Source organism: Staurois parvus, unplaced genomic scaffold, assembly GCF_062004578.1.
Source record: "Staurois parvus isolate SC_StPar_1 unplaced genomic scaffold, SC_StPar_1.0 ptg000980l, whole genome shotgun sequence".
In the NCBI taxonomy this organism is placed as follows: Eukaryota; Metazoa; Chordata; class Amphibia; order Anura; family Ranidae; genus Staurois; species Staurois parvus.
The window spans coordinates 4,169,783-4,182,197 of NW_028318776.1; the positions used below are offsets into that span (position 1 = coordinate 4,169,783).

At 39.2% G+C, this 12,415-nt stretch overlaps 1 protein-coding gene across 1 annotated transcript in view; it reads right to left on the minus strand.

Annotated features, from left to right (window-relative positions):
* Positions 1-2,662: 2,662 nt before the first annotated feature.
* Positions 2,663-12,415, minus strand: part of NFXL1 (nuclear transcription factor, X-box binding like 1) — a 109,849-nt gene continuing 100,096 nt past the window's right edge. Inside the window, exon 22 of the mRNA XM_089657304.1 lies at positions 2,663-7,661. Within this exon, the coding sequence (XP_089513430.1) occupies positions 7,485-7,661 (177 nt within the window). The 3' untranslated portion in view covers positions 2,663-7,484. The remainder of the gene's footprint in view (positions 7,662-12,415) is intronic.

The window sequence follows — 12,415 nt, forward strand, 5'->3', positions numbered from 1 at the left end:
AATTTTATGTCAATAGCACCTTTATTTACCTAGAAAAATGGCGACGTGTTCAATATTTATTTTATCCGCTGTATATGTTATACTAATTTGTTTCAAAAATGGAATTTTCTTTTAACTTTACAAAAGACAGGTATATAAACAGAAGAGAAGATATTATGTAATGCCCCAAAATACTTGTACAAACAACAGCACCCAACCAGACAGGCATGCTGTAGAGATGTCCCCTAAAATGCTGTTCCCAGTATGCATAATAAACCTCTTCTCAGTATTATCCATGGAGTCCTGCAACTAGTCTACAGCCCTCATGCAGCTGTTTTCTTGTCTCCAATCTTGGTAAGATTGGTATCTGAATGCATTTCATTAGTAAGAGCATCTGGGGTCCAGAGAAAGTGGTAATGCCTGTGAAAGCGATTTATTTTATTTTTGAACTTGATGATTTTCTTCATTATATTAATATAAATTCTTGGAGTTCTTTTTCTAGTCCAAGCTGGCCCTTGCATCACTGGCACCAAATCACTAACATCTGAAATGCATTAATCCAAGAAAAGCAAAGTACATCTTGACTCTCAAGGGCTTAGGTCAAAATGTCTGTGTATTGTCGATCTGTCCTTTTGTGTAATGTCCATTATACTATATAAAGTCATGTATGTTCAGGTATTGCTCAGGTATTTAAAAAAAAATACTAGGCATGTTTAGTGCACATTCAGCAGCATACAAATGACAATTTCAGCATATAAATCCAGTTTGCATAAATTAGCATTCATCCCCTGCACCCAGCACGGTTGAATCTCATTAAACCCACGATTACCTAATTGATGCCATGAACAGTAATATGGATAGCTCTTTTGATGCTTATACCATACTTGCATGAATAAAAAAAATTACATTCTATTAAATTCAAAATTCATTCCAGGTGCATCAAAACAAAAAGAAGGTGTGCAAACCTTTTGTTTTGACACGCCTGGAATGTATTTAGCCAATTTAAACAAAGTTCAGTTGGGCTTTAAGATATTTGAAAGTTAATTTTTTTAATTAGATTTGAGTAGATAGACTAAATAGAATATGTATGAAGGATTTAAATGGTAGAACTCTGGAATCAAATAAATAATGGTTAAAATGATTTAGTCCCATATATGGTTTTTAAAAATACAAGTAGTTCAATAGGATTTACAGTCTAGTTTGCTTATAATCTAGAAAGCTGGACACAACTTGAAATTACAGAGTGATTCTACAAAAGCTTTTTGTATAATCTAATGTTATTAAAATGTACTATTCCAATTCCATCTGCAGGTTATGTAACTTTTTTACAACTGTCCAAAAATAAAATTAAAAATTGCTTCACTGCTTTTCTGTGTCTGCTCTAAATGCACATCAAATTTTAGGCATCCACTACTAAGGGAGTTTTATTGTGATACTTCCAAAGGCCTGTCCTCTTCTAAAAAGGACACAGACACTACAGATTTCCCCATTAGAATGATTTGTCCAGGTAGTGATGATAAAGACTCACACTCCCATTCAAAAATCAGCTGCTTCTATAGAACAGAGAAAGATGTGAATCTGCAACAATGTTCAGCAAAACCCTAGCAATCTGTACAGATCACCTAGAGAAGATAGTTCTAAAAAAAAAAAAACTGGAGTTACACAATTATTATTATTATACAGGATTTATATAGCGCCAACAGTTTGCTCAGCGCTTTACAATATAACAGGAGACAATACAGCAACAATACAGTTCAATACAAGAGGGTTAGGAGGGCCCTGCTCCTTGGAGCTTACAATCTAAGAGGGAGGGGCTAGTGGTACAAAAAGAGCAGACCGGGACCTTTTCGTGAGTACCGGACAGGTGTGCTGAGAGCGCACAGGGCACGCGCTCTCAGCACATATGTTTTCTCTTACATGAACGCAAATGTGCAGCCTCTCGGCGTCTAGGCCCAGACGCCGGGAGGCCGCACATTTGTGTGCGGCCAGTGTAAAGGGGTTAAAGCCATGGGAGATTATCGAGTGGCCAAGGGAGGAGGTGTAGATGGAGAAGGGATCCAAGGACAGAACCTTGATGGACCCTTACGGAAAGAGGGAGTGGAGAGAAGCAGCCAAAGTTTTAGGTAACGCTGAAGGAGCGCTGCGATAGGTAGGAGGAGAACCAGGAGAGAGCAGAGTCTCAAAGGCCAAAAGAGTGGAGTTTTTTGAGGAGGGGATGGTCAATAGTATCAAAAGCCGCAGAGAGGTCAAGTAGTACGAGTACGGAATAGTGGCCATTGGTTTTAGCAGTTAGTAGATCATTAGTGAGTTTCAGTGGAGTGGAGTGAGCGAAAGCCAGACTGTAAATAAAGGAATATAAACATGTAGCTTAGATTAATAATTAGACTGGGTGACTAGTAATGCCTTGTGCCTAGCGACTCCTGCAGGCTGGATGAAAAAGAAACAAATAGATTCCTTCATCCATGGACGAATCTCCCGCTGCACTCTCTTGTATTCTGACAGCTGGCACCAGTGGCTGTCAGAATACCCAAAGAGCAGCGGCATCTGATTGGATGCAGCCGTTACTCAGCTGAAGCTTTTCCATCCAGCTCCTTAGACTTTTCAGTCAAAGGATGTCAGGCAAGAGGTTGGCGACAAGGTGATACACTTATGCCTAGTAGTAATAAAAAAAAAAGGACAAGTATCAATATTTAATAGTTTATTCATTTTAGCATAACAGATTTATTTTGTTACAGGCAATTGTTGAAAAAAATTCTAAAAATTCCAGCATTCAGTACGCAATGGTTAAAACAGAAAACGTAACTACATAAGACATACGTTTCATGTTTTTTTTTCTTCCAGTCACCCACCCCATATTCAAAAACAATTAAATGTATTAAACCTAAACTAGCAAACAAAATGTACTTTAATGTTTATTAAGATAAAGAGCATGTGTATACAAATGTGTTTTAGGGTACTTGTCCATTTCATATTTATTTCCAAGTTGGGAGGCAATGTCAACAATAGTGTTCACATGGAGATCACTGATCATTATACTGTAATGGACAATTTCCCCTCCATGGTCATAAGCGACAGAAACATTTTGGAAGAAAACAGCTCACATCCTTTCAACTTTTCCCAATATCCATATTTGAATAGAAGCCACTTTGATCTGATCACTACACTAGCGTCTATCTAAGAGGACAGATGGATGTGTAGCCTAAGCAGCAGCTGAATACTAGGATACAAATTAGACCCCTTGAAGAAGGTAGCCAACAAGTCTGTTTGAATGCAGCACTGACTGGAGTCTACGTCTAAGCTATTGCTGTGGCTGGATACAGTACAGAACTATCTGGAGGCAGGTCAGTGGGAGGCTATAGATAGCCAGTGTGTCATCAGTATTTACACTGAACAAAATGAGGAAGGACCGAAGCTCGTCATTTTATAGGCAGCTACACAGACAACGATGAAGCAACACAATTCTTAACTCAAGAGTTGAAATTAATTTTTCCCATTAAAATTATGGTTACAAACAACCATGTGACATATTTCTAAAGGTCTATCACTATTTTAAAATGACCATAGTGTGGAGTAAACTGTGGCTTTATTGAAATCCTAATAAGACATTCATTGTACAGTAACAAATATACTGTACCAATAAACTGGTGCCCAGGGCAAGGCTTAATGTGTATGTCACCCCAACACTTCACATTCCTGATGTGTGTCTGTTGCACCATGTACTTACGTTAAAAGTATCCTGTTCTCTTTGTAATGCTTCCTTTTGTGTGAAATACCTGGTGATCCTGGCAGTCACCAGGCTTCCCTATTTCAAACTGACCACTCTAGGCATGAGAGCACATCCATACCAGCGTTCTCAGTTTTCTGGTTGTGCTGGTAGAACTGCTTGCCTGTCCTTCAATGACCAAACTTGTTGCTGAGAAGATCAATGTACTCCACCCCCATATGCAGCGGAGAACAGAAGTTATATGATCACTTTAACAAAAAAAAAAAAAAGGAATTGATTAATTTTTGTAATTTAAGATTATATATATATATATATATATATATATATATAATCTTAAAGTATAATATAAGAACAACCATTTTACTTTTAATTTCTATTTTAGGTTGTCTACAAGGTAAGGGTTCACATTTACTAAACCGGTTATTGAAATGCCAATACGTCCAGTTAAACAAACTGTTTTTGACACTTTGAGGAAATCTAAATCCACAGACAATGTAATATATAGCAGCTTACCAGTCCTTCGATGGAGAGGTTGCATTAGTTTCCTTTTTTAAATTTTTACCCTTTTGTTTTCACCTGGTGATCCCGCAAACACACTTCCTGTCCCTGGATGGTTACAGTCACCCCTCCACTGTATCTATGGAAGGATTTTAAATATATCATTTTCAGGGCTGATGGAATTAGCGGGCAGCACAGTGGCTAAATGGCTAGCACTTCCACCTGGCAGTACTAGGGTTGTTGGTTCAAATCCCAACCACGACACCACCTGCCTGGAGTTTGCATGTTCTCCCTGTGCCTGCGTGGGTTTCCTCTGGGTACTCCAGTTTCCTCCCACACTCCAAAGACATACTAGTAGGTTAATTGGCTCCTGTCTAAATTGGCCCTAGTATGCGTATGTATGAATGTAAGTTAGGGACCTTAGATTGTACACCCATTGAGGGTTAGGGACTGATGTGAATGTACAATATATATATATATATATATATATATATATATATATATATATATGTAAAGCGCTGCGTAAATTGACGGCTCTATACAAGTACCTGTAATAACAATTAGTATTTACAGAAAAAAGCTTGTTTGAACTTTAAGTTCACATGAAGAACCCTGAATTTCTGGCAGGATCAACCCTGAATTTCTGGACAGGTATTTTCTGTTCATGTTGAAAATGTTCATGGATGCAGCCACTACATCAAAGGACAGGTAGGAATATATTTCATTTTAGTGTTTAGTTACCCATTCAACAAAGCCCACTGTAACAAATTCTTACATAAGAGCTCTAAGTATGTGTGCCTTTACGCAAAATTCTGGTTTTTCAAAAGTCCAATGAGGAACATCTCCACCACATCCCACAATGTAATATGTGGCAAGGTACTGAGTGATGGCCATCTGTGCACTGTAGGATGTGCTAGGGGCATGGGGAAATTCAGGGCACTGAATGCTGCAGCTGCATGTGGTTATAGGGAAGCCCACAGCAGTGGATTTAGAAGTTGCAAGAAACAGATCAGGTCCTGAGGAGAGCGTAGTGTTCATCCCGATGGCCTATTATCAGCTTGCAGGCAGTGACAAGTTTGCCTTAAGCAAGGTATCTCTATAAGCACAGGGCTGCATATGTGTCTATGCAGACATTCTTACCACTGGCGTGGAACTCTAATGGTTTTCCATCTAAGGATGTTGAAACTTATGTATATGGTGGCTCAGATTCAATGATTTACATATATATCCCCTAATATCTATGTTGTATCAGGGCATTATATTAGTTTCTTCAGTCAGCTGCAAATTAGCTTTCTTCCATTGAACTCTCTCTTAAACATGCAAAAGCTGTCCAATATACAATTCACATTCACTTTATAATGGGTCAGGTGACTGACAATAAAACATTAAGGACAGTGCACCATGGATACATGCACCTGTTTCAAGAAAGAACATTGCTTTTATGTATTACTTAGCCTCAAACAAGGCACGTTTTCATGTGGAGTCTCTGGCCCAACAAGCCCATGAAACTCTAAATTATTACACGCGCACGCACGCACACACACACACACACACACACACACACGCACGCTTCTAGGTAGCGGGCAGGTGTTTTGTTTTTTTTTACATTTAGCCCTGCTGCGGGCAAGTAGCAGGGCTCACCTGTCACGTTACACAGTTAGTCTGGCTGAAAAAAGACAAAAGTCCATCCAGTTCAACCATAGAAAAAAAAAAAAAAAAAGTTATAATCCTATACTCACAGTTGATCCAGAGGAAGGCAAAAAGAAACCCAGCAAAACATGATCCAATTTGCACCTGCTGGGAAAAAAATTCCTTCCTGATCCCCCCCGGAGACAATCAGATATTCCCTGCCACCTGATTGCTTCCATACAGCCCACTATGGTGCCAGCCTCTGTCCCCCTGCCCACTATGTCTACCGGGCTCCGCCTGCCCATCTGCAGGCCCAGGACCAGTTTAGTGGGTGCCGGCAGGTATAGGGGAGGGAGAAGAGCAGGCACATCCACTCCCCTCCCCTTCTTGTCCTGACCCGGAAGTGAGGTGAGGTCACTTCCGGGTCTCCATTGGCAGATTTCCCAACGATCGAGGCTGGGAAAGAATGTAATGCAGTGCGATGTGCACTGCATTACATCCAGTGTAGTACAGGGGAGACATGCAGGGTCTTTTAGACCTTGGATGTGTCAAAAAAAAAAAAAAAAAAAGAACCTGTCACTAAACATCATCATGTTATGAAAAAAAAAAAAAAGTTAAAGTAAAAATAAATGTTTTTTTATTTTTAAAAAATTTAAATTTACACCCAAGCATTTAACCCCCCTCCCTCCCTACCCCCACATATGTACGCATGTATAAAACGTAAAAGTATGTGCTGGAGTGCCTACACATGAAAATGACGATTGCGATACATGTTACATATCGCCGCACACACCAGAATGAGAGCAATAATTCTAGCACCAGACCTCCTCTGTAACCCTAAACTAATGACCTATAAAGGAGCTTTAAAAGAATCACCTATAGAAAATATAGGGTACTAAAATTTGTTGCCATTTCACGAGCACACACATGCAACCTCATCTTTTAGATGTTACAAAAAAATTGGATAATGTTTTGCTGTTTGTGTCCTAAAATTAACTTCAGTATTTGTTACTGAAATTTTGCGTTTCCTAGACCTTTGTGATAATATCGTGTGACATAAGAAATTGGAACTACCACTATTTTATTCTCTAGGGTCTCTGATTTCAGAAAATATAGAATGTTTTGGAGTTTTGTGTAACCCTCAGTACTTTTCACGTTTTTTGCACACGGCACACGTTTAAAAAAAAAAATCACTAAACAGAGAAAAGGGTAAAGGATAAGCCCGACACTCTCCTTTCCTGACAAGCACCCAATCGGTGCTCATTACACTGCGAGGCCTCTCCCCTCCCTGCTAGTCCCCGGGTGAGGTGCTGGAGACAGGAAGGGAGGGGAGGAGGAGGTAACCAGCGCAATGTTAAAAATATTAAGTGTTAAAGTCGCCATAAAGCCCCTTTTGTTTTTAAAATCCCCAGACATTACTTAAAAGCAGATTTAAATACAGTTTTGGTTAGAATTTATTTTTTTATCAGGACACGTAGACTGGGGCACTGATTCTTTCCCTACACACACACTATTGAAATATGTAAAAAAGTGAGTATCTCAATGTATCTTGCATTTTGCACAATGCTTGTTCAATACAGTATTCCTCACATTCTCATTTTGTGTGACAAAACTGGCGTCATTTTACTTTTGTGGTTCCATGTAAATTTAAATTTCATATATTTACTTGTGTCAGATACAGTGTAAACACAGCAAGAACAACACCACAGACAGGCATTAAGATATATTTCTTATATTTCTGCCAGATAGATGGCTGAATCTCAGCTTCATCCCTCTTCCTGTTCTTTTTCCGTTTTCCTTTCAGACGGTTTTCGAATGCTTCTAATTCAGCCTATGAAAGGGAACATTCACACAGGTAAATTTATTTATTACAGGTACTTTCAGTATATATCACCATCAATTTACACAGAATATATATATTTTCAGGTTTCAGTGAAAATTTTGAAAAAAAAACCAAAAAAACGAGTTTCTTTGTTTCTGTTATAAAAGTTTGCAAATAAATAATTGTTCTTCATAAATTTAGGCCAATATGTATTCTGCTACATGTCTTTAAAGAATAAATACTGACTTGGGTTATTTTTACCAGTCTGCAGGAAAGTTATAGAGTTCACAAACTATGGGATATATCTGAAAATTGATCAATCCTGAAAGTACTAACAGCCAATCTAATATCTTGAGGCCCAAAAGTGTCAGAACAGTACAGATATCCCCCAAATGACCCCTTTTTGCAAAGTAGACAGTCTGACTTATTTCATAAGAGGTAAGTTTTGTAAGTTTTTTAAACTTGTAATTTTTGTCATAATTTTTCAGAAAATTACTTAAAAAAATTATTTTCACACTTTGTTTTTTTACATACGGCCACCAGCGCAGTACAGCGTCATCATATAACTGGTGTGGCAATGATCAGGGACAATGACTAGTGACAGAACAAAAAAAAAAAAAAAATTGATTAATTTTTTTTTCAATTTTGGTTTTTATTAAATGTTTTTCTTTTTTTAAGACTTTTTTTTTCATATTACACTATGACCAAAGTAGTATAATGGTACAATAGTAACATTGTACTACTTTGGGGAAGTGATCAGTATTTTTTTTTTTTTTACACAATTTGTTTGCTTATAGCAAAGAAATTCTTTGCTATAAGCAAGTATTTAACTGAATGAAATAGATTCATTCACCTTTTTTTTTTGTTGCGATTAGCTGTGATTGGCCACGGCTAATCACATGACACAGATGGGCTGTGACTGGCCCAGCCTGTGCATGTGATCACTGTGACCATTCACAGCTAGACACACTTGTATACAATGAATGACTTCCTTTCATGCCATCCATTGTATACAACTGTCATGCGACTTGCTGTGATTGGTCACAGCAGGTCACATTATACTGGCAACTTGTTTAGCTAACTGCAGTGAACATGCATGATGATTTTCATTAACCCTTCTTGTCAGAAGATGCTCCTTTCGAGGTGTTAACTTCCATAGATGGCCTGGACATCTCTGTGAGATGGTTGCAGTTCCATCTTTGTTCAATTTTTGTATCACTTTTGCTACAGTATTCTGACTGATAAGTAAAGCTTTGCTGATCTTCTTGTAGCCTTCACTTTTCTTGTGTAAAGAAATTTTATTTCTCAGGCCATTCTTGACACTAAGAAATGGGAAGGGGTTTTCTTTAAGTAAAACCCTTTTATAATCCACTGTCTGCTAGACAACTGTTTAGCTAGAATTCAACTACAGGTGAGTCTAATTATTCATTAATTAGGAGCAAAGCTACATGTTTTAGAACAAAATCCTAAGACTTTCATTGGGGTGTATTCACTTTTGCAACATGGTCTTAAATTCATTTGTTAGTAAAAATACTTCTTTGTGTGTGCAAATTAACAAATCTTGTTTGCAATCAATGGCCCACATTTGTGGGAGTATTAAGTAGTACAGTGTCCCATAGAAAATGTTGATTCTGAAAGGGTAGTAAGTTTTCTGACAAATCTGCTGGGATGTACTAATTTCTTCTGAACACTGTATATTGTACGCTCACAACAGTCCCTATCCTCAGGGAGCTTACAGTCTAAGGATCCTAACTCACATTCATACATACACATACTAGGGCCAATTTAGAAAGGAGCTAATTAACCTACCTGCATGTCTTTGGAGTGTGGGAGGAAAAGAGAGAATCCGAAAGAAACTCATGCAGGCACAGGGAGAACATGCAAACTCTCTGCAGGTAGTGCCATGGTTGAGATTTGAACCAATCACCCTAGTGCTGCTAGGTGGAAGTGTTAACCATCTGACCATTGTGCTGCCCCCAAATGGCAATGTAAATTTTACAGGGAGAAGGGTTAGAACCTCTTTTTTCACTCCTGTGTATCTTCTTGGGGAGATTTCCCTTACATCCTGTCTAAGAGAGCACATAGGAAGTGAGGGGAAACTCCTCAACAAAACACATATAGAAATAAAACCTCCTCCCTTCCGCAAAACTCTGAAATGTAAAGATTGCAGGATCACAGAGGAGAAGCACACATAATCATAGCCATGGAAGTGTTGCCTTGGAAATGAAAGTTTGGAAACTGTTCTGTTGCAAATGACATTGCCAGATCTGCTTTGTAATCAGTGGTCCAAGGCACGGTGTGCGACTATTCATGCACACAATAAGTAGTTGCAAACAACAATACCCATTAAGGCAAAGCATAGATGATTCAATTTTCCACAGGTTGCAGGAACAAAAAAAATTGTTCAATGCCCCCATCAACACAGCGCTATTGTGTTCTGGCAGTGGCAAGCCCTATCAGCTGACAGAACACAATGATTACTGCTGGCGGCTATATTCGTCAGCAGTAATTGCATGTAAAAAATCTGACTGGCTGGTTGTACCCAAGTAAATTGATGGATTGATTTGGGTACAATCAGGGGGTGTCAGAGGGGCCCGTCCAGGGGGTGTCAGAGGGGACAGTCCAGGGGGTGTCAGAGGGGACAGTCCAGGGAAGCTTTTTACAGGAACATGGGGCTCCAGCATCAACACATTATGAGAGTGATGTAGGAAAAAACAAACACCCCACTGAGGCTGAGCCATTCAGTTCAATAAACAACTCAATACAAAGCAGTTTTAAGCGTGCGGACTTTATCACATTCCTTGTGAATTACTTATTGTGCTGTACTCCATGCTGGGAGATAACAGGCGTGTGACAGCACTTCCCCAGGCCGCAAATGAAATCCAGCTATACCAGAAATCTTTCAAAACGCTTTGTAGGCTTGTAGAGAACAAAATGTAGGCTAGGATGATGGGCATATTGTACACAGCATGCTGGCTTGTTAGCCCCAACTCTGACAACCTGAAAACACTACAAAGCCTCCAATCTCTTGAAATATGTTTTGTGTTGCCTTCATTTTACACAATCTATAAAATATGTTATCTTAAAGCAGAACTAAACTTGCCCTATTTAAAGGCAATCAATGCTACGTATTTGGGAAAAGACATGCATGAATGCAAACCTGAGTGATCTCCATTACTGCAGGGTTAGGCTTTACTGTCAGGATATCCCCAGAGGCCATATGTTTACCCCACTTCTTCCCAAGTATGTCAGAGCTTTGATACACATACATACCATAATGTCAAAATGAAGTATGGCACAGTGGGTTGGGAAAAACTGAAACTCAAAACACATTGCCAGAGTCTCTGTTGACTCTGGGACTCTGTTGCCCCTTGGAAGATATCCCTTCGGACCAAACAAGCGTAGGGCAGAGTTTAGCAGTGATCACACCTGCCTGGAGAGAGTTGGCAGTGCTGTGCAAATATACTTGTCATACTGTTTTGTGAGTACCCACTTAGTGATGTACTATTTCAAAACTTTTAATAATAAACCATGTGATTTCCTTGCTCTTTCCTTGGTATGGGTTTTTTTGCTGCTGAGACTGGTATATGAGAAGCGAGCCAGTTACCACTTTTGTGGCATGCCATTCATGAGAGAATGAGGCTTGCTGAGGTGTGAGAGGAAGAAAGCTTGAGCCATCCTCCATCCATGCAGAATATGTCATATTTTAAATGCCGATTTAGACCTCTTGAATTGTGGGGTCTAAGAATTTGGTAAGCAGCATTATAATCACTTGCTGGTTGGTGCACAGCTACTGCATGAAAGTTTTGCACACTTTTGGTGGAATATGTGATTTACTTTGTAGGACTATTTTTTTTTATCTGTTTGTTATATACTATGTATTGAATTAGAAGTTTTCCTGACAGCACAACAATATCAGTGCTGCAGTCAGTATTTTTGCATTCTCACCTTCATTTACTTCGACTGATTAATTTGCCAAGGGTGGGTTAAGTACAACACTGGATTTAATAGAGACTGCATGAAAAAAATGAAATGTTTAGTTGTGCTTTAAAAGTGCATGCTTAGATTTGGATAAACTAGGGAAAGGTTAGAACCCCTATCAATGTTTTATTGCTTTCTGTGTCTCTTTGTCTGTGTATGTCCCTTTCTATTTGTCCAAACAACCAATGTCACCAGCACTGAAAATGAAAGGAAAATCCAAGCTTTTGAATTGTCACTTAATGGTTTTTGTTGCAAGTGCACCAATAAGGCTACAGTCATCTCAAGGGTACATTATTTGGGCACTTGTTCCAGTGACATCTGTCTATGGGGATTCCCCTTCCTTTGTAGAGATCTCCTCTCATTTCCTGTTATGTCTCAAGACAGAAAGAGCAGAGGTGGTGTTTAGACAGCTTGCAGGAGGAAGACAGCCAAAGAGACCCTCTGCAGTATGCGGTTCTTTCACTGTCCGGGGAGCAGGCAGGTGACACAGGAAAAAGAGAGGAGAAAGTTCCTGGTCAATTTGCCAGCCAGCTTGCCAACAACCGAATGAACCTGTCTAACAGTATGCGTTAAAAACAGGGGTTTCGTTAGCACACATTTGTAAATACATACGTAAGCCACAGAGCCACATCACGGCACCCCGATATTCTGTGGTCCTAACTCTACAAATTTTGAGAGCCCCCATAGTAGAGGCACATGTATTTAATGGATAGATCAAGGGCAGGTGAACCTGAGGGAGCCCACCCCTCCATAAAAAAGGCACATGAGTGCACTGAACACCC